This window comes from Aspergillus glaucus, assembly GCF_001890805.1.
Source record: "Aspergillus glaucus CBS 516.65 unplaced genomic scaffold ASPGLscaffold_30, whole genome shotgun sequence".
NCBI lineage: Eukaryota > Fungi > Ascomycota > Eurotiomycetes > Eurotiales > Aspergillaceae > Aspergillus > Aspergillus glaucus.
This window is the reverse complement of record NW_019170482.1, coordinates 156942-176671: the sequence shown is the minus strand read 5'-3', so window position 1 is coordinate 176671 and position 19730 is coordinate 156942. Positions and strand designations below refer to the sequence as shown.

Genomic DNA, 19730 nt, shown 5'->3' with positions numbered 1-19730 from the left:
ATACAATACATCGAAAACCAACAGGGTTAGAAGGGCCTGGGTGAAGAAAATTGAATAACGAGGACGGGGATGTCGGACTGAGAATAAGGAAGGAAATCAAGGACTGGACATCGTTCCGAGAAGGTATCCTCAGGAAGACTGTGAGTAGACAATAACCGAATTAAAGTAAAGCATACTCTGTAGAGCAAATCTAGAAGAAGTAAGGAATCGAGGCCCTGTATGCAAAGTTAGACGTGTTCCAGCAAAGAATGTCAAGAGTACTTACGCAAGGGCAAAAGCAGCTGTGACTCCAACCAAAGCACGGTTCCTCACTCGTTCCCGCTTGAGCTTCTCTTCCAACACCTTCGCCCGCTTAACACGCTGGGTCGAAGCGGCCTTGGTCTCTTCGTCTTCCGAGTCTTCACTCAGATCGTCTGTCTTGCGCTTCTGAGCGCCCTTTGATGATGACTCTACAGGTTCCCCCTCTGCGGCCTTGCTGTCAACTGCTTCTTGCACCATCTCTCTTGCCTTGGCAATCATCTGCTCCGTGTCCTCTGCGGAGGGTGCGTCGGGGAGAAATTGGACGGGCATGTCAACCGAGAAGGTAGTCTGCTTCGTCTGGGCGTCCTTCACCTTGTCCACGGATTCTTCGACATCAACCTTGACCTTCTTTTCTTCCTCTTCTTCTGGCTCAGCCGGAGCGGCAGCCTTCCTCGAACTGGTTGTTGTTCGTGGCTTCTCTACCACTTCTGACTTGGTTTCCTCCTCGTCAACCTCCACACTTTGCTCCACGGTTCCATTGGCCGACCCGGCATCAGCATCCAACGACGACTGAAGACTAGCATTTGCGGCATTCGTTGCAGCGACGTTAGCCTCCTTGGTGGCCCGCGTGGTTCTGGACTTGCGTGGCGAAGCAGCTCTCTTGCTAGGCGATGCGGACCGTCCCCGTCTGAGTCGTGTTGCGGTAGCGGAAAGTTGAACGGGAGCTTCGATCGGCGGGATGTCGAATTTGGGTGGGGGAGTGATTTGCTTCTTGGCACTCGATGGGCTCTGGACGATATCGGTAGGGTCCAACAATGCACGAACCCAATCGAACATTTGATACTCCTTGGCTAACTCCAAGGCTGGAGAGAAGCGTCAGAATGATATGCAGTAGTTTGGAGCCAAGCTGTACTTACCGAAAACCGGCGAAATCCACACATTACCCGCAATCTCGTCCTCACTGGTCTCCTCCCGTGCCTTGAGGTAATCACGCTCGGATCTTTCCTCCTCGACCTTCGCCCACGGGAAAGCGATCTTGAACATGCCAGTAGCGCTCACGAATCCATCCTTGCTCCGCCGCTGTGTGGATTGCGCATTAATCACTGACCACACTTTCCCAAGACACACGAAAGTGGACTCACCATCAAGAAGTAGGTCTCTGGGTGCTGTTGCGGTGTGTGCGAGGGGAAGATCTCAGAGCCTTTCAGATCCTTAGGCAAAGGCGCGCGTAGATGAGCGTACTCGAAGGGACCCAGGTTCTCCGGGCGAGTCGCATTGGACGTGCCGATCTGCGTCGCCTTAACGGCGAGGTGTGTCTTTCCCAGACGACGACGCGTCAGGAGATCATCGTCTACGGTCGCACAGAGAGCACATGTTAGTCCAGACTGTTGTGTATTGATGCCACTCGATAGCTGTATGTTTCCGGGGTGATGCGCGCGACAACAACAGCGGGCGATGGCGATGGGGGGGAAACTTACAAGCAGGGGCACCATCCCCCGAGATAAGAGGGTTATTCTTCTTGGGAAGAGAGCGCGCCATAGCGAAATGAACAATCTCGAGTCAAAGACTTGAAAAAGCCCAAAAAAATATGACGGGGTGGTCAAGGCTTCTTTTCTTTGACAGTCAAGGAGAACAGGGAAATGCGACGCCGGCCACGTTGCAGGCGTGTTGTTTCTCGCTCTCCGTAGTTTTAGCGGTTGAGGGGACCAAGACGTCACCACAGAAACGGCGCAGTAAACACCGATACAGCTAAATTAGGAAGGCGCACCCAATACTAAAGCGAAAAGAGCCAAGATAGATGGACAACGATGATTCACGTTTTTTTGACGGACGATCGAATCAGCATTTAAATCCACAACAATAACGAGGAGAAAATCAAGTGGGCGGGCGGGAGTTTTGACGGTATTCGTACGGTCCTGCGCGGTCTTGGCGTGATAAACATTGGCCAATGAATGGTGCTGGGAGTCACCTGACATACTCGAAAGGGTAATTATTGTACCGTTCCCCGGTATTTGATGACAGTACATATTCTCCATGCCTCAGGCATGCTCTGTATAACTAACTATTTGTACATAGCTTGGAATGTGCATCCTACAGAAAAAGATATAGAACCCGAATAAAGGCAGTATCACTGCAGAATTCAAGGATCTAAGATAATCTGGCATATTGGAATTGGGACTACATAGTGCGGTTGTACAGAGAACTGCTTCCCCGCTCTACAAGTATGGATATCAACCACAGCACTCAGGGCGCATCAATAGGTACTTGTAAGCCTTCGATACTTGCAAAAGAACAGTGGAACAAAGAGTACCCATTGGTACTCTGTAAAGACTACTTAAATTATAAGGCCTCCCACTGATGTGCCTGTCCATCCTAACGGTCATCTATATCAGCGATACAACGGTCAACCACCGAACCATAACCAACGCAAACTACTCCTTTCTAGAAAGATAGAAAACATCTTCATAACTACACGTAGCTCTCTATTAACAGGTAAGACCATCGCAGCACAGAGCCAAGTCTGGCCCCTGATAGTGTCACCGCCTTTCCACGCCCCCCACCATCCTCCTGGACTGTGTCAACCAACCAAAACAAACCCCCTGTTGCGAACACTCTTTCTCCCTCTTCTCTCTTTTCTTTCTTGTCATCTCTATCAATTGATTATTCATATTGGTACGTTGTTTTACCCTTTATATAGAGACTGACCTGGTACCTGGATAGAGCTAATCTGTCTTCTATAGCTCTCCTCATCCCGATACCCCACCAACCCAGGAACAACCGTCACAATGACCGACCACCACGAAGATGATCTCGCTGCCTCCAAGACCGAAGGTTTCAAGGTTGGAGAGAAGAAGACCATTGAGGAATATACACAACTGGGTATGTTTACTATATCTACACGGTTCCTGGCATTCATCCCGCTCCCCTCCTTACCGGGTACATTCGGTGACACCTGTCGACATACAATCTTAACCTACCTCCATAAACACACCCGCTCGCAACAACATACTAATATAACACTCAACAGACCAAAACGACGAATCCCTCAACCGCTGGAAAGCCTCCCTGGGCCTAAACAGCGGCGAACCTATCGGCGACCCTAACGACCCCCGCAAATGCATCATCAAGTCCCTCGCCCTGGAAGTCGAAGGCCGTTCCGACGTCCTCATCGACCTCTCCGCCCCCGGCGCTCTCGAGAGTCTCAAGGATAAGCCGTTCACCATCAAGGAGGGTTCTACGTTCCGGATCAAGGTTGTTTTCCAGGTGCACCATGAGGTGCTGAGCGGTCTGAAGTACTTGCAGGTGGTTAAGAGGAAGGGTATTCGGGTTAGCAAGGATGAGGAGATGTTGGTGAGTTTGGGTTATAGGTCTGGTTGGAGTATGCGGGTGGATGCTAACTGGATAACAGGGAAGCTATGCTCCCAACACAACGGGCAAGGTCGACTACGAGAAGAAATGTGAGTTTTGCTATCGCGCTGCAGTGGACCGGCCGTATGCTAACTTGACCAGTCAATACCGAGGAGGCTCCTTCGGGCATGATGGCCCGTGGCCACTACAACGCCGTTTCCAAATTCGTTGACGATGATGACACAACTCACCTTCTGTTCGAATGGTCGTTTGACATTGCCAAGGACTGGTAGATTTTTGATAGTTATTTAGCATTGAACTTTTTCTCTTTTCTTTTTGCCTTTTTTGAACTTATCGTGAGCAGCGGTTTGTGTTTTAAGCCATATACGTCTGAAACGAGTTTCCTTCCAACGTTCTTGCGCCTATTAGCAACATTGGAGAATCCATTGAAATCTTAAGGGTATAAACCGTACATTACATCTCAAAAAATGCCAATACATGCTTCATCATATGCCAAGATTCAATACCAAGTATTTCACAGATCGAAATAGAAAAGGGATAAATAAACTCCCTGGGGTATCACAAAAAGTAGTCAATCACAGGACTCTGGCCATCCTTCTGCTGGGCCTGTTGCTCTGACCGATGGATATCATTCTCCGGCGCCGCATCAAAGATGTTGAAATACCGCTCGCCCGTATCGCTCACTTCAAGCACACTAGCCAGGTTCCCGCACCGGTAGCAGTAGTTCGGCGCACTCCAGACAGTACTCAGCCGGTCGTCGTAGAGTACCTGGTAACCCTCCTGACAGAGCTGATGCGCGCGCAGGATATGCGACATGCTATTCACCTCGAGGAATTTCCGAACCACCTGTGCTCCAAAAGTATATCCGGCCCCGCGCGGGGAGAGCGAGAACTCGTCGCGTTCGGTGTCGGGGTCTGACCAGACCAGGTCGGCCATGGGGCCTTCGTGTGGGATTTCACGGAATCGGTCGATGATCTTGATCTGGTCGATTGAGTGGATTGAGGGGGAGAGGCCGCCGTGCACGCAGAAGATCTGGTCGTTGATCACGACGCTCAGGGTGAGGAAGTCGAACATGTCGGTAAAATAGTGCCAGACGTTGGCATTGCCGTATTTTCGGGCACATTCGGTGTAGAACCCGTACGATTGGGTCACGCCGCGGGATTCATGGTTTCCACGGATGAGATGGACGCGCTGGGGGTATCGTAATTTCAAGCAAACGAGGAGGGAAATGGTTTCCACGCTGAAAAGACCACGGTCCACGTAGTCTCCTGCAATTGCGATACCAATTAGCTCTGGACCGGAATCCATGCCCATAAACCAAGAACGCACCAAGAAATAAATAATTTGTGTCCGGGCAGAATCCTCCAATCTTGAATATCTCAATCATATCAAAAAACTGCCCGTGGATATCACCGACCACAGTAACCGGAGCCGCAATGTGGACGACATTGCTTTCCTTCATCAACAGCTCTTTCGCCTTGGCGCATATTGCTTCGATAACCGAGTCTGCCAGCAACTCTTTCCGGTAGAGTCTCTCAATGCACTCGTCCAAATCGATACTAGCTGCGACACAATGAGACACGGTCGAAGAGACGCAAGAAGCGACACGATAAGAGAGCGAACGTACATGGTAAGCCAGGCATAGCGGCTAAATTGCGGCGTTGGTCCAACACCTAAGGGTATTGTAATGATATTCCGGTACACAATCGATCGATAAACGAATGAGTCGGTCTCGGTAAGATATGCACGCTCGAAGATAACCGCGTAAAGAAATCGTAGGTAAGCACTATGACGGCGAGCAAAAAGGATCTCTAAGAAGTAATTCTGCAGCAACTCGCATCATGACCGACAAGTCAAGCCGCAGTATAAGTGAGGGAGCGACGGCCAGCCAGAACCTGCAACAAGCTCCTAAAGAAGAAACAAGTTAAATGAATGTCAATTCAGCCAAGCGAGAGGCGTAATTATAACTCCATGGTCGGAAATGATCTGGGCCGTGGGCAATTCGGATAATAAGGAGTGGGCGTCGGTATTCTGATGGGTGTTTGGGGCTGCCCGAGTGTTCTGCTGTCTGGCACCGCCTGCCATCTGGAGACGGATTCCGCGGAATAGGTCACGTGACTTACGTAGACCTCATGCCTTCCTTTTTAGGAAAGCGTATTGGGATTTGACATGATTGTGAAGGATATGGCATCTACTGGCACTATATTGCAGTGCAATGTCAAGTACTACCTTCCAGTAAGCACTGACTCACATTTCTGTATAGCACCCTCTCTTCGCCACGTCGGTGCCTGCCCTAAACGTCATGCAAACTGGGTCACACTTTCCTTCAGGTTGTCTAGCCCCATCACAAGTGCGGGATCGCCACTTCCCGCACGGGCATAGTCGCAACTATTGCGACCATGTCACTCCTGACGATTTTCGTAGTAATAAACCGTTCGCCTTGCGACTCGAATCCAGGTCCATATCCGCGAGTATCTATCACAAGGGATATCACTATCGTCCGACCACACTCATTCATAAGATAGTTCTTCCAAATAGCGAGGCTCAAGGAGAGCTCCCTCGCTGTATGTGTCGGTTGCTCGCCAACGTCCTCCGTCGCCTCTCCGTAGGCAACCTTCCGTCGCGCCCCGACTCTTCCCCGAATCTCTTCGTCCATGAGGTGAGTGATGGTGTAGCTCACTGCGCGGTGTCGCCCCTCGGGTGTCGTTCCTGAACGTCCCGTTCCGGACCCAAACTCGAGGAGACTAGTTAAGCGAGCGAGTGCTGCCTGCTCGCTGGGCATAAATAGCTGCTCGTCGCCCGGCTTTCTCTTTCCTTCTTCTTACAACTCACTCGCTCACACCTTCCCCATAACTGCACTCCTTCCTTCCTTTCTAAGCTCTCCCTGCATCCTCTCCTTCCTCTTCAAGCTCACTTGTTCGTACTTTCCCATAAACTGCACTCTTTCTTTCCTATTTCAGCTCTCTCGCTCGCACTTTCCCTTGCACGTTGCACTGCTCCTTCCTCTCTTGACTGAGTCCTCCCGACGCCACGCTGATAGAAAGCCACAGCTACAGTAGCACAGCAGAAGCTAAGTACTCCATTTCTTTCTTGTCTTCCGCTTTTCCCAGAGTAGGGCGGTCCCGCAGCCACAGGTTTTGCCTGGTTTCTGCTGCCGGTCGCCTGAATTGTCAGGGTGCTTTCATGCCTTTCTGGAAACTTCATCATGTCACTTTTTAACATCACACGGATGCTTGCTGGAGATAACTGCACAAAGAGACGCCCTTCGGGGAAGAGTGCAATATAGCCTGTGGAGTCCACACATCTTGTCAGGGTGCTTCCATGCACTTCTGGAAACTTTTCGCTGCCCTCTGTTTTTTTATGGGTGCCGTGGAGGTTTTTCTGGCAGTTGAACGTCAGCTGATAGGAGATACAAATTTTGTTAGGTACCCGACGACCAACCTGACGACGAGTTAGTGGTGTTCAATGATGACATGACATCCTTTCCACAGAAGCTAAGTATCCCATCTTTTTCTTGTCCTTCTTTTATCCCCTTCCCCTTGGAAGGCCTCGCTTGCGACGCCGTGATCACCCAGGGGAGGCGATATACTAGGGAGGCGTGGCGATCACGCGGATACAGCTGCACAAGAGACGCCCCTCGGGGAAGAGTGTTGGGTATCTGCTGTGGGGTCTGCCCAAGATTGTTCTTTCCATTTTGCACCCCCTCCTGCCCCTGCCGAGTCAGTCCACTGTACTGCAGACGCCTACTCAAGAGGTCATCGTGCGCAAAACGGCGTTCTGTAGTAGAGGTTTTGCTGCTGGGCACGTCCTCTGCTAATCACACAACTTGTGAGGATGCTTCCGTGCAACATGTGCCATGGTGACTAGCAGTTGAAATTCAGCTGATAGGAGATACAATCCTCTCTAGGTCCCCGGTACTCTACCCCTCGATGAGTGAGTGTTGGCAAAAGCAGGGATTATAGTGGGTGAGTTCTAACGTTCCTTGTCTCAACCTTCCCGGTAGTTGACTCTGACTGACCATGAACAGAGCGGAGGGTGTTGGCTGTACAGGGACGTGGGTGTCAAGTCTTTTCTGCTATTGACATGATGTTCATGTTTTACGTGCCCCCTGCGTAGTAGCAAGTAAAAAAGACAAGCGCTCGTAGTCCTTCTTCCTCAAATAACTGGTGGCATGGGACCATCCTGAAGCTATCCTGCAGAGACGGACTTATCATAGCGATATCGATGTGAGTGGGAAAGGGACGTTAGCCATGTTCGAGGATAATTCTGGCGTTGGTACGTGCTTTGTCGATCATTCTGACGCGGAGTAGATCAGGAACAGCTATCATATCTAGTATTCACTCCTACGCTATATATTTCCATTTCCTCCACTTCATTCGCCAATGCTCTATTTACCTCCCTACGGCCATTAAAATAAATCAAGCAGCCGTTCCAATCTCATGAGAACCTGCACCCCAAGCTCATCCTGTCGTGACATGGTCAAATAGGTCCTCAAGACATAACCCGCAATTTAGCAACCCTTTGATTACTTCAATCTCTCCAAATCCTGGGTAAAGTTAGGCACGACAGCGATTCAAAGCTTACACGTTGCTTTTTTCGGATATTTTCGGTACGCACCTACTCGCTACCTAAATGGTACTCAATGCTGATATCTTGCAGAGCTAGAGGAGAGTCTGAGTGTATCGTTCCCCAACGAGGCGTTTACACAAGTAGCTCGGTACGTATGGCTTACATCCTTGGCTGGGATATAATTCCTTTACGGGTCTTTTATTGGCAAGTCCTACGAGTGTTATAGCGCACGAGATTTATACTGAGTTCCACAGCACCATAAATCTTTACGACTCGATTAACCTTTACAATAGTAATGTAGTTGAGCCAGTAAGTGGTGATCATACCCCCGGTGAATCTTGAATCTATGCTGAGGTGGTTAGCTGTTCGCTACTTATTTCACTTTCATAGTGCTGTAGCCAATAAGTCTGAGGGCGTTACTGAAGGGGTACTCTCAAGTGATGGATGCAATAAACATCATTTTTGGGCGCTGTACACAATAAGAGTCGTCTTGATCAAGGTAAAGAAGATCCTGGCTACAAGAACTAAGGGCCTAAACATCAAGGGCCAAGTACTGGCCGAACCATCCAGTATGTCCTCCAGCCTCCATCTCCTTGATTTGTATTGACTTGCTTTGCTAACTGTATAGCTGGCTGCACAAAACGTAGTAAAGGAATCTGGGTACCGATACTGGTTATCCTCTGTGAACGGAGTGAAAATCGAATACCTCGTACATGACAGTGCATGTCTATTCAACAGAATTGGCGGGGAATCATAGACAGGGAGGTTAAGGGCAGCGAAGTTCTCCCGGCGCTGAGTATAAGGTAAGTAGTCTTATGTCCCGGCAATAAGCTCATATATACTTATTGCAGTTAGCAGCCGGAACATCTTTTGATTGGTTCCTGATGGCATTCATTAATGCATTCGGGCGTTTTCTGAGAAATTACCGGGAAAATCCCAAAGAAGGGGATCTCTATTTCCAGGAACATGGCCAAACGCCCTGGCAGACTGGATTATGTACAATAGTCATAGAGAATCTGTTTGAATGGTTTATTGTGGGATGAATTGATACCCAAAACACATGATCAAACTCAAGGATAACGCTCAAGGAAAAACTATACTCGTGTGGGACGAATGTCTACTAAATGCGCGAAGGGCCCACTGCTCTGTAAAGTAGCTGGAGCTGCATCGAAGATAGCATGTCGCCAAGAACAATGGAGTGATATCTGGGGTCAATTGAAGTCATGGTTAGTCGATTGCTTAATCCTTGATAGACAGTTTGGATGATGGACTAACAAGCTATGCTGTTTCAAAAATACCATATGGAAAGTGTTGTGAGATTAACCTTACTAATATATGGGACTGTCCAGACCGTACGATCAACGCGCAGCGGAGCTGGATTTATTCCAGGATGCTCAAATATCATTTTGATACCATGAAATGCCTTTGGAAGACCCACGTTGTTATACAGTGACTAAATCCCTGAGCATAAGTCAAGCGGACAGGTATCTAGGATAATGCCAAACTCCCCTAATAACCCAGTCACCGTGAGGAAATTCCTGCCTTCTCTTCTTCTTGAAGAAGGCAGCAAACCACGAGGTATCCTACTACCCTTGGGTGTTCGGGCCTGACCTTGTAGGTTTAACGAAAGAAAAGTAATAAATTAGACAGTCGCTGATATTTCGCAATTGATAGACAGAGAATAGCTACCTGGAATGTCAAGCTACAGTGTAATCAAAGATACCAGACAAAACAACAACTGGTGATTTACGGGACAGATCCAAACCATACGATGAGCGCGTTGCGGGACTTGATTATTTCAGAATGCTCAAATATCAAAACTCAATGAAATGCTATTAGTGATACACACTACCAATACACACTACCAATACAATTAATACCATCTAATCCCTCAGGTCAACAACAACCTGCCCCTCCCTCCCAAGTTCCCGCCTAACCCTAGTCCCCATCTCCTCACTCAACTTCATTATTTTCCTCCGAACCCACCCATGATCCTCATCATCTACATCCAACAACGTAACTTGGAACCTATCACACCGCGTAGGATACATCTCCAACCGATCCAACTCCAGCCCTTTCCCTTTCCCTTTCCCTTTCCCGCCACCACCATCACCATTATCAGTACTGACGACAACCCTCCAAACACCCCCCAAATCATTCCGAAACTCCTCATTCAACGCATAATCATCCACGAAATCCCCACATCCATACATAATCACACTCCCCTTATACTTCTCAACACCCTGGATATGATGCGCAGAGTGCCCATGCACGATATCAACGCCGCACTCGTCGATGAGGAAATGTGCCATGTCCCGGATTTGAGCGGACGGTTGCCAGGTGTAATTTGGGCCCCAGTGGATGGAGAAGATCTTCAGACTTGGTTCCTCTGCTTTGGATTGGGGGTGAGAGGGAGTGGTGAGGAGGGTTTTCAGATGATGTTTTGTGGAAAGGGTGTAGTCGATGAGGTGGAATTCAGGGATGACGGACCAGTCGCGTGGGTGGTCAGAGGCTGAATATACATGTACCGTATGCTTTTCCTCATCACCGCGAGCATCATCATCAGAATCCCTCGGAAGCCGCAACACAGCCGGCAATTTCGCCTCAACCGCACTATTCCCCACACCCGCAAACCCAACCCCAACCCCCCTAACCCCCCGAATCGTATCCCTAAGCCCGCCCTCCCCAAAATCCACCGTATGATTATTCGCCAAACTAACAAAATCAACCCTCCCTTCCCTCAACACCCCCAGATTCCCCGGATGCATCCTATAATTAAACACCTTCCGTGGCCATTTCTCCGCACCCTCCGTAACCGCCGTCTCCAAATTCACCAGATTCAGATCCCCCGCGCGAAATAACGCCAGCGCACTGCCCCATGGGGATCTGTGGTTGTATTTTGAGAGGTAGGGGTAGCGTTCTATGAATGTTTTGATTATGTTGGCGTAGTGTGGGGAGGGGAGGTGTGTTGAGAAGAGTTGGTCGATGAGGCGGGCGAGCATGACGTCGCCGGTGAAGTTTAGGGTGTAGGTCGTCGGTGTCGAGGGGTGGGGGTAGGGGGTTGGCATTTTGGGTTTTTTGGGAGGGGTGGAGAGGGTGGGGGATTTCGATAGAGGTCATTGCATTTGCTATGTTGAGTTGGATTGGTGGGGGGGGGGTCGTATAGGGCAGGGAAGCGTATATATATATATACCGGGCCATCATGATGACATCAGGACATGACTTCAGTTAAGCATAGTTTGATTATTGAATGTTCATAAAGCTCATAAGAATCACTGGAAACCAATCCGAATCCGAAACTATAGATTATCGACGTTACATAACAGTGAAAAAGCACAAGAGCCGCCGTAAGTCTTTTGTCAAATGATTTGAATTTCGCCTTATCCCGCCAACGCTTAAACAAACATACAAACCTAGTAGTTTCCCTTTCTGCTTTTATCCATTTGCCCAGGGTGATTTTTGAATTCATAACAAAAAGATTAGAAGTGGTATACTTTTCACCGCAAACCAACAATTTGCGCCGGACAAGTATTCGAAATAGAACAAAAGAAGAAAGAATAATAATCGATTTGAATGGATTCGTGTTATTGTCCTAGTTCCGCCAATTCACGCTCCTTTGCTCTCAAAATCTCGCGCATTTCTTCAGCCTCCCGCTGCAACTTGACCCGTCGTTCAGACATGTATCCATCTAATTCATTGACACCAGGCAATGGTTGTTGCGGTGGCGGTGGGTGCGCAAGAGGTGCGGCTTGAGGGGGAGGAGGGTGATGTTGATGGTGATGCTGGTGCGGCTGGTGCTGAGGATAAGGCTGGTGCTGAGGATGAGGATGCTGTTGACGACCAAGAGGAGCCGGAGAATCCTCCTGACGTTTATCGGCGTGGTTCAAAAGAGAGGAGATGGAACTGAGACGAGTTGGTGGAGATGGGTTGACAGAGGACATAATGGGAGGTAGTTGATTCGAACCCGATTCCAATGTTGTAGGAACGGATGCAGAGTCGACTGATGATTCTGCGAGGGTTCGTTTCTTCGGGTTACCGGAAGGATTGGGAGAAACTGAGCGTCGATCAAATTGTGACGAAGCGGGAGAATGGCTAGGCACGCCCATCCGTTCTGGTTCCAACAACCTGGGCGGCGGAGGGTGATGAGGGAGCGAGACCGTCCCCGAACTGTAACTCGTAAAATCGACAGGCGGTGGCGCAAAGGTGAACGGTCGAGGCGAGACCCTACCCGTCGACATTGGAGGATAGTGGTCAACTGGTTCTGTACTCAAATAGCGATAGTCCTCTTGACCGTGAGCAAGTCCAGCAGGAGAACCCTCTGGCGACGCGGAGGAGCCGTTGGAAGACTGGGTGGCCGCAGTCGGAGATTGGTCTCTCAGTGCGGGAACGACCCGCTTCCTCCGCTTAATGATGGTCTTTTTCATTGTCGTAGGTCGATAGCAACCGTGGAGCTTGTAATAGAGACCTGCTTCAGTTAGCTCACAGATATTTATCACAGAAAAAGAAGGCGAGCATACCGCAAGCGTTGCAAATAGGATGACCAAGCTCATCTCGGCGCCAGAGCGGAGTGACGGTCGTGCCACAGTTTTGACAGGAAACCAGCATCGTACCGCCTTCGGCCGATGGCCCGTTTTTCCCCGACACTTCTGGATCGGGCAGCACAGGAGGCGGATTCTCAGACTCTGCGCTTGCAGCTCTATTCCAAGCGTGCATTGGAACTGCACCGCGAGGCGTTGCCTTGTAGACACGGTTGTTGTATGCCGGGCACCCGTCGCATCCTTCGGCACCGCCGGTACCGTTGCAGTTTCCACCACCGGGACAAGAACCCTTGGGACCATGATTGCATCCTCCACTGTGTTTTGTAGGAGTATCTGTCGAGGGGACCGGCGAAGTAGGCTGTTGCTGTGCACCATCCTGATCGGCTTGACTACGATTCCGCTTGGTTGGTCGCGCGACGTTTCGGGCCTTGAGATAAAGACCACAGGCGTTGCAAATCATGGCTCCAGTCGGTGATCGTCGCCATAACGGGGTACTTTTTGTTCCACAGTTACTAAAGTCAGGAGTTAGTATCGACTGTACTATCGCATTTTTTTCTTCCCCCCCCCCCTTGCGAAATACGTACCTGCAAGAATGTCCCAAAAAGGACGAGTCCTTTTGAGACTTGGGCGATGATTTGTCATTTGCGAAAGACGACTCAGAATGGACGCTTTCTGCTACTTCCACTGGCCTCCCATTCTGGTTGTCCTCCCAGGGACGGTCGACCATGTGATCGCGGCCGGCCTGAGCCGACGAAATCAACTGCTGAGCGGCATCCAGATCTTCTGCCGAAGGGTGTCGCGAAAGGACGTCGGGGTTTCGCGGGATCGATCGCGCAGCGTCCATCTGAGGAATCGATGCTAACATTGCCACCATCAAGCACCACTGTTTTTATTGGTTTCTCGGGGGGAAAGAGGGTTGATCGCCCGGGCACCAAACGACCAAGGTGAAACGAAAGAAGTAGCGGGGGAGTGCAAATTGATCAGAGCGTGTGAAAAAAGGGGACACGCGTGGTATCACGGCGTCAAAAGTCGGTCAAGATGACAGCAAGGACCCGAACAAAAATGGGGATATCGAAGACCCAGCCGGGGAAGGCAAACCTGCAGAAATATTGCAGGCCGTCAAACCCAACAAACAGGGACAACAAACCCGGGGATCTGGGAAAAGGCCGAAGAAGGGGGGATCTTGTATTCCAGGGGACAAAAAAAGGACACGCTTATCGATCGAGTCACCGGACCGAGAAAGCCGCCACCGAAATATTCAGTCTTTTTGTCTCCTGTTCGCAGGGGTTGATTTGACAGGAGATTGGTTGAAGATGATGAAATAAGAGTGGCGATCCAGGGAGAAGCTTGTTGGCCAGGGATGAAGAATGGGAGATAGTCGGAGGTGTTGGAAAGGAATGAGAGAGAGAGAGAGAGAGAGAGAGAGAGAAAATCGAAGGGGGATCTCAACAAAGACACGAAGAAAGAGAGAGATCAATCAATAGTAGGAATGCCAATAGTCTGGGCAAGGAAGGAAAGGGATCTGCGAGATGATGGCGCAGATAGCGGAGAAGGAGAGGGGGTTCAGCAGATGGATAAGATGAAAAAGATATCAGGAGAAAGAAGATTAGATGAGGATGAAAAAAGAGGTGAGATGAAGAAGATCCAGAACTTTTTTGCTCAGGATCCGCCCACCGCCCAATTGGTGCCAACGGTGACCCTAAAAACCAACAATCCTTATCGCCGGGTCTAATCAATAGTAGTAGTCTGGAGTATAAGTACGTATTTTTGTCGCAGGCCTAGGAAATCTGAGGGATCCTGTGGTGCGTATACTTTGTACTCAGACAAAGGATCTACGCCTTTTCTCTTTTTGGGACGACTTTGGCTTTTGTCCTTCCAAGAAAAAAGTGGGCTCCCTGCAGCAGTCGGGACTCTGATAGTCTGTGGTAGTAGTTTGTTCCCCGGACTGTCAGACGCGCTGAGGTCAAAGCAAACCGTTTGAGTGGGATGACTGGGTGGCAAAGGTAAAGACAAATAAAGTAGAGTGGACAAAAACCAAGCACAAGGTAAGGTTATTGCTTTCTTTTTCTCAAAGCACAGACAAAAAAAGTAGAGAGGCAGAAGAAGGCCGAAAGATTACTGAAACGGGAGTCAGGGCGGTTTCCCCCAGATCGAATCACTGCGGCTCCATCAATACTTGTTTTGGTTTAGCGCTATGGATCTAGTGGGAATGTACCTTCCAGAATTGGCAATGAGTGGAGACTAGCCCTAATAAGCCTCTTTATTTGACTTCCTATTGGCTTGCTGGACAAAGATCCTCAAGTCATCATTATCACTACAGATTTGATTGGCCGCGGATGCTTCCAGTGCCTTCCACCAGGTGGGATCGGAGCAAAGTGTATCCGCTCGGCAGCTGCTGATGAGCTCTGATAAGAATAGAACGCTGACGAACTAGATATTTTTACGAGTTGATTGGTCAAATGGCTGTATTTTATGTATTCGGCTACGCTGTTCCGTGTATTCTTGGTATGCAAAATGACACGCAAACAAAATCAAGCGAACAATCAGAGAGCAAGCATAGCAATCAATCAACCCTTCTCACCATTGGCAATGCAACCCTGTACCATTTTTAATCAATCAGTCACATGCCAGATCATATCTGATACTTAGATTGATAATCTCCGTCCCACCACTATGGCGTGGTCAAGATGACACTCGGATATTAACAGGTCATCTACAATCATCTCCTGATTCTATACGTGGATAACCCTTGCATTCATCTAGACTTCGTCTCGGACATATCAAATCCAATAATAGATCAATAATAATAATAGTATCCTTATATAGTACACACACGGACCACGGCAATTACACAAGCCAAATATACTCCCTGGTCACTCATCTCATGACCATCTCCTCCATTCCTTCCGTTTTCACATGACTCAAGTCATCGTCAAACAATACAGCCCGTTCGTGGCACTCGTGGCACTCAGCCAGAATCGTATTATCCAGAACTCTTTTGTTTCCCTCTTGCTTTCCCAACACTATTCTCAACGCATAGCCACGCGGTATGGCACATACTCTCAGACCTGCTCGCCATACACCTGCTCAGCACCCCAGCCCTGGTCGGCCTCGCGCATGTTCGATGGGGGCTCGATCGACGGAATGAACTCCAGAGCCAGGTATCCAAGACCGATGAAGCCAACAAGCGAACCGGCAATGTACCGCAGCACACCGTCGTGCAGCAAGAGCGATCCGACGAAGATATAGACTAGAACCATCAGTCCCAAATTCGATTTCGCCAATCAGGCTCGAGCGGGAATGGCAGACTTACAGACACCACGACCCAAGAATGAGAAAAGGAAAGACGCATAGCGGTAAGCGTAGTCGGGGATGGTAGGCAAGAACTCCAAGCCACCAAGAGCTAATTAACGTGAGCACACGCCACCACCTCGCTACATACGAGGCCACTTACCGGCACCAAAGATAATCACGTATGTACCCACGATGATCGAGCTCATCGACGCGGGGAAGAATTGGGCAATACCACCAAGCACCATGATCACAGCCACGGCGAGGTTAACAATCCGGCTACGACAGTCAGCCGTGATTCAAGCAACGCATTATCACAGACAGCCACTAGGCTGGCTTCACGGCATAACATACAAAATATTGGAGAAGTCCATCTTGGCGGGTGTGTGTATAGCGGCCACGTATTAACAGGGGTAAATTCGTAACGGACGTCAACCGACGAGATTTAGGGCAAAGTCGTATTGGAGGGATAGAATCGATGCGAATTCTCTTCTTTATCGTCGAATTAATCGAATAAAGGAACTAGGATAGGAGCAGAGCGTCCGAGTTCGGAGAATACTGTAGCCTTGGTCAGGTAGACGTCTTTGGATGGTGAAAGCGCACCGCGCTTAGACGGGTAACACCAAGTCGCATACTCACAAGAACACCTGAATGGCTTTCTAGACAAGCAAAATCTGGCGACAGAGAAAGTGTTTGTATCTGGGAGAAGCAGAAAGAGCGCGTTGTTGGGGAGAGTCGCAAAGCAACCCGTCGCAGGCGGGTCTGCCAAGGCTTGTATGCTGATTCAGCGTGTCTCGTGACTGACTGCGATATTGAGGCGGATGCATTGATATCATCTTGTTTTTATGGGAGTGTGTTGAGGAAATATTACTATTGACAATTGATGCTAAACCTACAATGTGTACAAACTAACTATGGCCGAAATCCCGAATCACGCCTCAATGGCACCCTGTTTCTTCTCCAGCCTCACCATGGACAACCCATTAGCAAACTTGCTCATCTCCAACGGATCTTGGCCAAGCTCAGCATAGATCGTATCCAAGTCGGTACCGATACCAACTTGCTCTGCCGTCTGGAGACTTCGTGCATCGACAAAAGGCGCCATGGACGGCCACACGCTCTGCACGTTATTGAAGAAGAGGTCGGCTCCTAGGTCACCTAGTCCTTTGATTTCCTTGATCAAGCCTCGCGCTTTGTCCCGGTTATTACCAGACTTCTTCAGGAGATTGTTCAGGTCACCGTCTAGGGAGATAGACTGTTAGAAGACGTCGTCATTAGACACAATTCAAACATACCATATTTCCCATCGACCAAGTCGACCAAATCCCCCAAATTCGTCGCGCCTTGCTCCCTATATCTATTATATCCCCCATCTTTCAATACCATAGTCCGTTCATCCCAGCTACTCTTCCCCAGATTCTCAATATCATGGTATCCAACCTCAATAATGTGGCTCACTGTCCGCTGCGTTAAGTCATGAGAGATCGGCCGCGATTTCAGCATGGCGTCGATAGCCATCGCAAGTATCGTTTCCGGGGCCGCTGTGAGGGTTTCTTCGGCTAACGGTGTGCGGTCAAGAGGCGCGCGGCCGAATTCTTCAATGACTTTGTGGGTTTTGGGTTCGTCCACGGTACTGTTTTGTTGGTCTTCTCCTTCGTCGCCTTCTTCTCCGTGTTCCTCGTCACCCTCATCACCTTCGTCGAAATCCTCGTACTCTTCTCTGTCCACTTCATCCTCTCCGTCCACTCCATCCTCTACATCATCCTCCGGTTCTTCCGGTTCTTCCGAATCTTCCGGTTCCTCTGCATCTCCATCTTCAGCCGGTGCTTCAGATTTGGTTGCTTTACTGGGTGGCTGCTGTGCCTCGAGCTCGGGTGTTTGCTCTTGACTTTGCTTGTAGTTCTTCGAGTCGCGCTTGCGCTTCTCAGTAGATGGTAGTGGGTTAGGGGTTGTGTTTTCGGAGTTGTAGTCTTCGACTTGGGGGGGTTGGTGCTTCATTTTGACTGGCGATGACAGAAATTATGTGTTTGCTGATAGTCAATGTAATATGAGGAAGAAGATGTCTGTAGAGGGTATTTTAAAGAGAGCATGGGTGTGACGTCGTGATGATGCAGTTCCCACATACTGTTTTGGTATCTGGGGTAGTGTTCCATTGATTGATCCGTGATTAAAAAAAAAAAAAAAAAGCCCTATATATTCCGTGAAAGGTATCTATGTACCATACTTACAGCTTCGCCCTACCCGTCCCCAAAACCTCATTAACCAACTTCACAGCACTACCCGCACACCCAAACGAAGCCTGATACCCAAACCCACCATGTCCATAATTATGCACAACATCAACACCCTCCACGCGCTCCCTCTCAATCCTCGGACCCCCCTCCCTATAAGGCCTCAATCCAACCCCATGTCTAACAATATCCAAACCCTCAATTCCCTCACCCTCCTTCACAAGCCCCGGATGAGCAGCAATAGCGCGCTTCATAATCCTAACCGCAAGGTTCGGATCCGGTAATGGGTCCCACTGATTCTTCTGATACGAGCCACCCAGAATCGTACCACCGCCAGCAGCACGGGTCATAATGTAGAGGACCTCATCTTCACCATCGTCCGTACCAGAGGTAGCAAGCATGGGACCCGGGTCGTTGCGAACGACAACGATTTGTCCGCGGATTGGGTAGAGTTTGTCATCGAGGACACCGCCTAGTTTCTTGGAGGAGAGACCCGTGCAGTTCACCACGAGGCCAGCTTTTTGGCCGCTGTGGTGGAGGGTTGCGGCGGAGGCGATGTGCTTGATGGAGGCGCGTTTGAAAATCACGCCGTTTTTGCGGCATTGGCCCACGAGCCAGGGGAGGTAGATTGTGGTGTTTATGCAGACGGAGGTGAAGCGGGAGGCGTTGTCTATTTCGGGGGAGAGCTCGCTTGAGGGGAGTTCTCGGAACTGTAGGGGTTGGTTAGTGGTTTTGGTAGGGCTGTGATGGGATAGACGTACGTTGGGAACGACATCTTTGAACCAGGGATCTTTGCGTGCTAGTTCCGAGGCGAATAGACTGGCGCTTTGGTCTTTTTTGCGGTTGTACACGAGGGCGTCCCGAAAATGAATTCCAGCTTCTGGATGGTTCTCCGTGATTTCTTTCAGAACTGGCCAGGTAGCTTTCTCCCATTTTGCAGCAGAGGTTCCACCTTTACCGAATCTGTTGTATCGATCAGCGAATGGTAGCTTCTGCAAAGCTTGTATCCCTTGAAACATACGGAAAGTAATTAGCACCAGCCCAAGGCGAACAGTATTCGATATCATAATCGCCGGGCATATGCTTCGAGACCACCGTGATACTGTTGGAGGCATCTTTGGACAAAAGATAGGCAGTGGTAAGGCCAGAGACACCGGCGCTGTCAAATGTCTGTCAGTATCTTTCCCCGCAAATGTCAAGATACAAGGCTAACTGGTCGCGTGTCCATACCCCAGAACCACGATGTTGTTAGGAGCCATTGTTGACTGTCTTTTCTTCCTAGATTCAGAGTGAGTCAATTGAGGAACTATTACAGAGGAAAGCCTTTCTTCTTCCCCATTAATATAGTATGCTCAACTGGCCGCGGAGTTGGCCGCGGGGAAACGGCTTATCACGATCAGATTTGATCCGACGCGATAAGGCGTATCGTATGTATCGGTCTGTATGTTTGCATTGTTTGCATATGATAATACCGACACAGCCATGCATTGAA

At 49.4% G+C, this 19730-nt stretch overlaps 9 protein-coding genes across 9 annotated transcripts; 1 reads left to right on the top strand and 8 right to left on the bottom strand.

Annotated features, from left to right (window-relative positions):
- Positions 1-76: 76 nt before the first annotated feature.
- Positions 77-1886, bottom strand: ASPGLDRAFT_1042670 (KilA-N domain-containing protein). The gene is made up of 5 exons (XM_022539468.1): positions 1719-1886; positions 1383-1591; positions 1158-1320; positions 266-1103; positions 77-215 (listed from the first exon to the last, which is right to left on the bottom strand). Exons 1-5 carry the CDS (start codon positions 1777-1779, stop codon positions 191-193), a joined length of 1296 nt encoding a protein of 431 aa, XP_022396246.1. The 5' UTR covers positions 1780-1886; the 3' UTR covers positions 77-190.
- A 928-nt stretch (positions 1887-2814) lies between these two features.
- On the top strand, positions 2815-4024 carry ASPGLDRAFT_1042517 (rho GDP-dissociation inhibitor). The gene is made up of 5 exons (XM_022539467.1): positions 2815-2913; positions 2982-3120; positions 3269-3591; positions 3650-3698; positions 3751-4024. Exons 2-5 carry the CDS (start codon positions 3027-3029, stop codon positions 3879-3881), a joined length of 597 nt encoding a protein of 198 aa, XP_022396245.1. The 5' UTR covers positions 2815-2913; positions 2982-3026; the 3' UTR covers positions 3882-4024.
- A 143-nt stretch (positions 4025-4167) lies between these two features.
- Positions 4168-5252, bottom strand: ASPGLDRAFT_39856 (serine/threonine-protein phosphatase; the record flags this gene model as incomplete). The annotated part of the gene is made up of 3 exons (XM_022545137.1): positions 4168-4877; positions 4939-5172; positions 5237-5252. 3 exons carry the CDS (start codon positions 5250-5252, stop codon positions 4168-4170), a joined length of 960 nt encoding a protein of 319 aa, XP_022396244.1.
- A 701-nt stretch (positions 5253-5953) lies between these two features.
- On the bottom strand, positions 5954-6813 carry ASPGLDRAFT_29798 (uncharacterized protein; the record flags this gene model as incomplete). Its single annotated transcript, XM_022543885.1, has 2 exons — positions 5954-6353; positions 6524-6813. The coding sequence occupies 2 exons, from the start codon at positions 6811-6813 to the stop codon at positions 5954-5956; spliced, it is 690 nt and encodes a 229-aa protein (XP_022396243.1).
- Positions 6814-10003: 3190 nt separating this feature from the next.
- On the bottom strand, positions 10004-11295 carry ASPGLDRAFT_52593 (CapA family protein). Its single transcript, XM_022547796.1, has one exon. It carries the CDS (start codon positions 11244-11246, stop codon positions 10062-10064), a length of 1185 nt encoding a protein of 394 aa, XP_022396242.1. The 5' UTR covers positions 11247-11295; the 3' UTR covers positions 10004-10061.
- Positions 11296-11762: 467 nt separating this feature from the next.
- sreA (siderophore transcription factor SreA) lies at positions 11763-13581 on the bottom strand (the record flags this gene model as incomplete). Its single annotated transcript, XM_022549438.1, has 3 exons — positions 11763-12643; positions 12696-13228; positions 13301-13581. The coding sequence occupies 3 exons, from the start codon at positions 13579-13581 to the stop codon at positions 11763-11765; spliced, it is 1695 nt and encodes a 564-aa protein (XP_022396241.1).
- A 2197-nt stretch (positions 13582-15778) lies between these two features.
- Positions 15779-16381, bottom strand: ASPGLDRAFT_136825 (TVP15 family protein; the record flags this gene model as incomplete). The annotated part of the gene is made up of 4 exons (XM_022541477.1): positions 15779-15966; positions 16030-16119; positions 16171-16286; positions 16362-16381. 4 exons carry the CDS (start codon positions 16379-16381, stop codon positions 15779-15781), a joined length of 414 nt encoding a protein of 137 aa, XP_022396240.1.
- A 557-nt stretch (positions 16382-16938) lies between these two features.
- Positions 16939-18005, bottom strand: ASPGLDRAFT_70071 (uncharacterized protein; the record flags this gene model as incomplete). Its single annotated transcript, XM_022549437.1, has 2 exons — positions 16939-17249; positions 17303-18005. The coding sequence occupies 2 exons, from the start codon at positions 18003-18005 to the stop codon at positions 16939-16941; spliced, it is 1014 nt and encodes a 337-aa protein (XP_022396239.1).
- A 226-nt stretch (positions 18006-18231) lies between these two features.
- On the bottom strand, positions 18232-19676 carry ASPGLDRAFT_61768 (FAD-dependent oxidoreductase; the record flags this gene model as incomplete). Its single annotated transcript, XM_022548484.1, has 4 exons — positions 19469-19676; positions 19260-19397; positions 19000-19201; positions 18232-18948 (listed from the first exon to the last, which is right to left on the bottom strand). The coding sequence occupies exons 1-4, from the start codon at positions 19495-19497 to the stop codon at positions 18232-18234; spliced, it is 1086 nt and encodes a 361-aa protein (XP_022396238.1). The 5' UTR covers positions 19498-19676.
- Between the last annotated feature and the right edge of the window lie 54 nt (positions 19677-19730).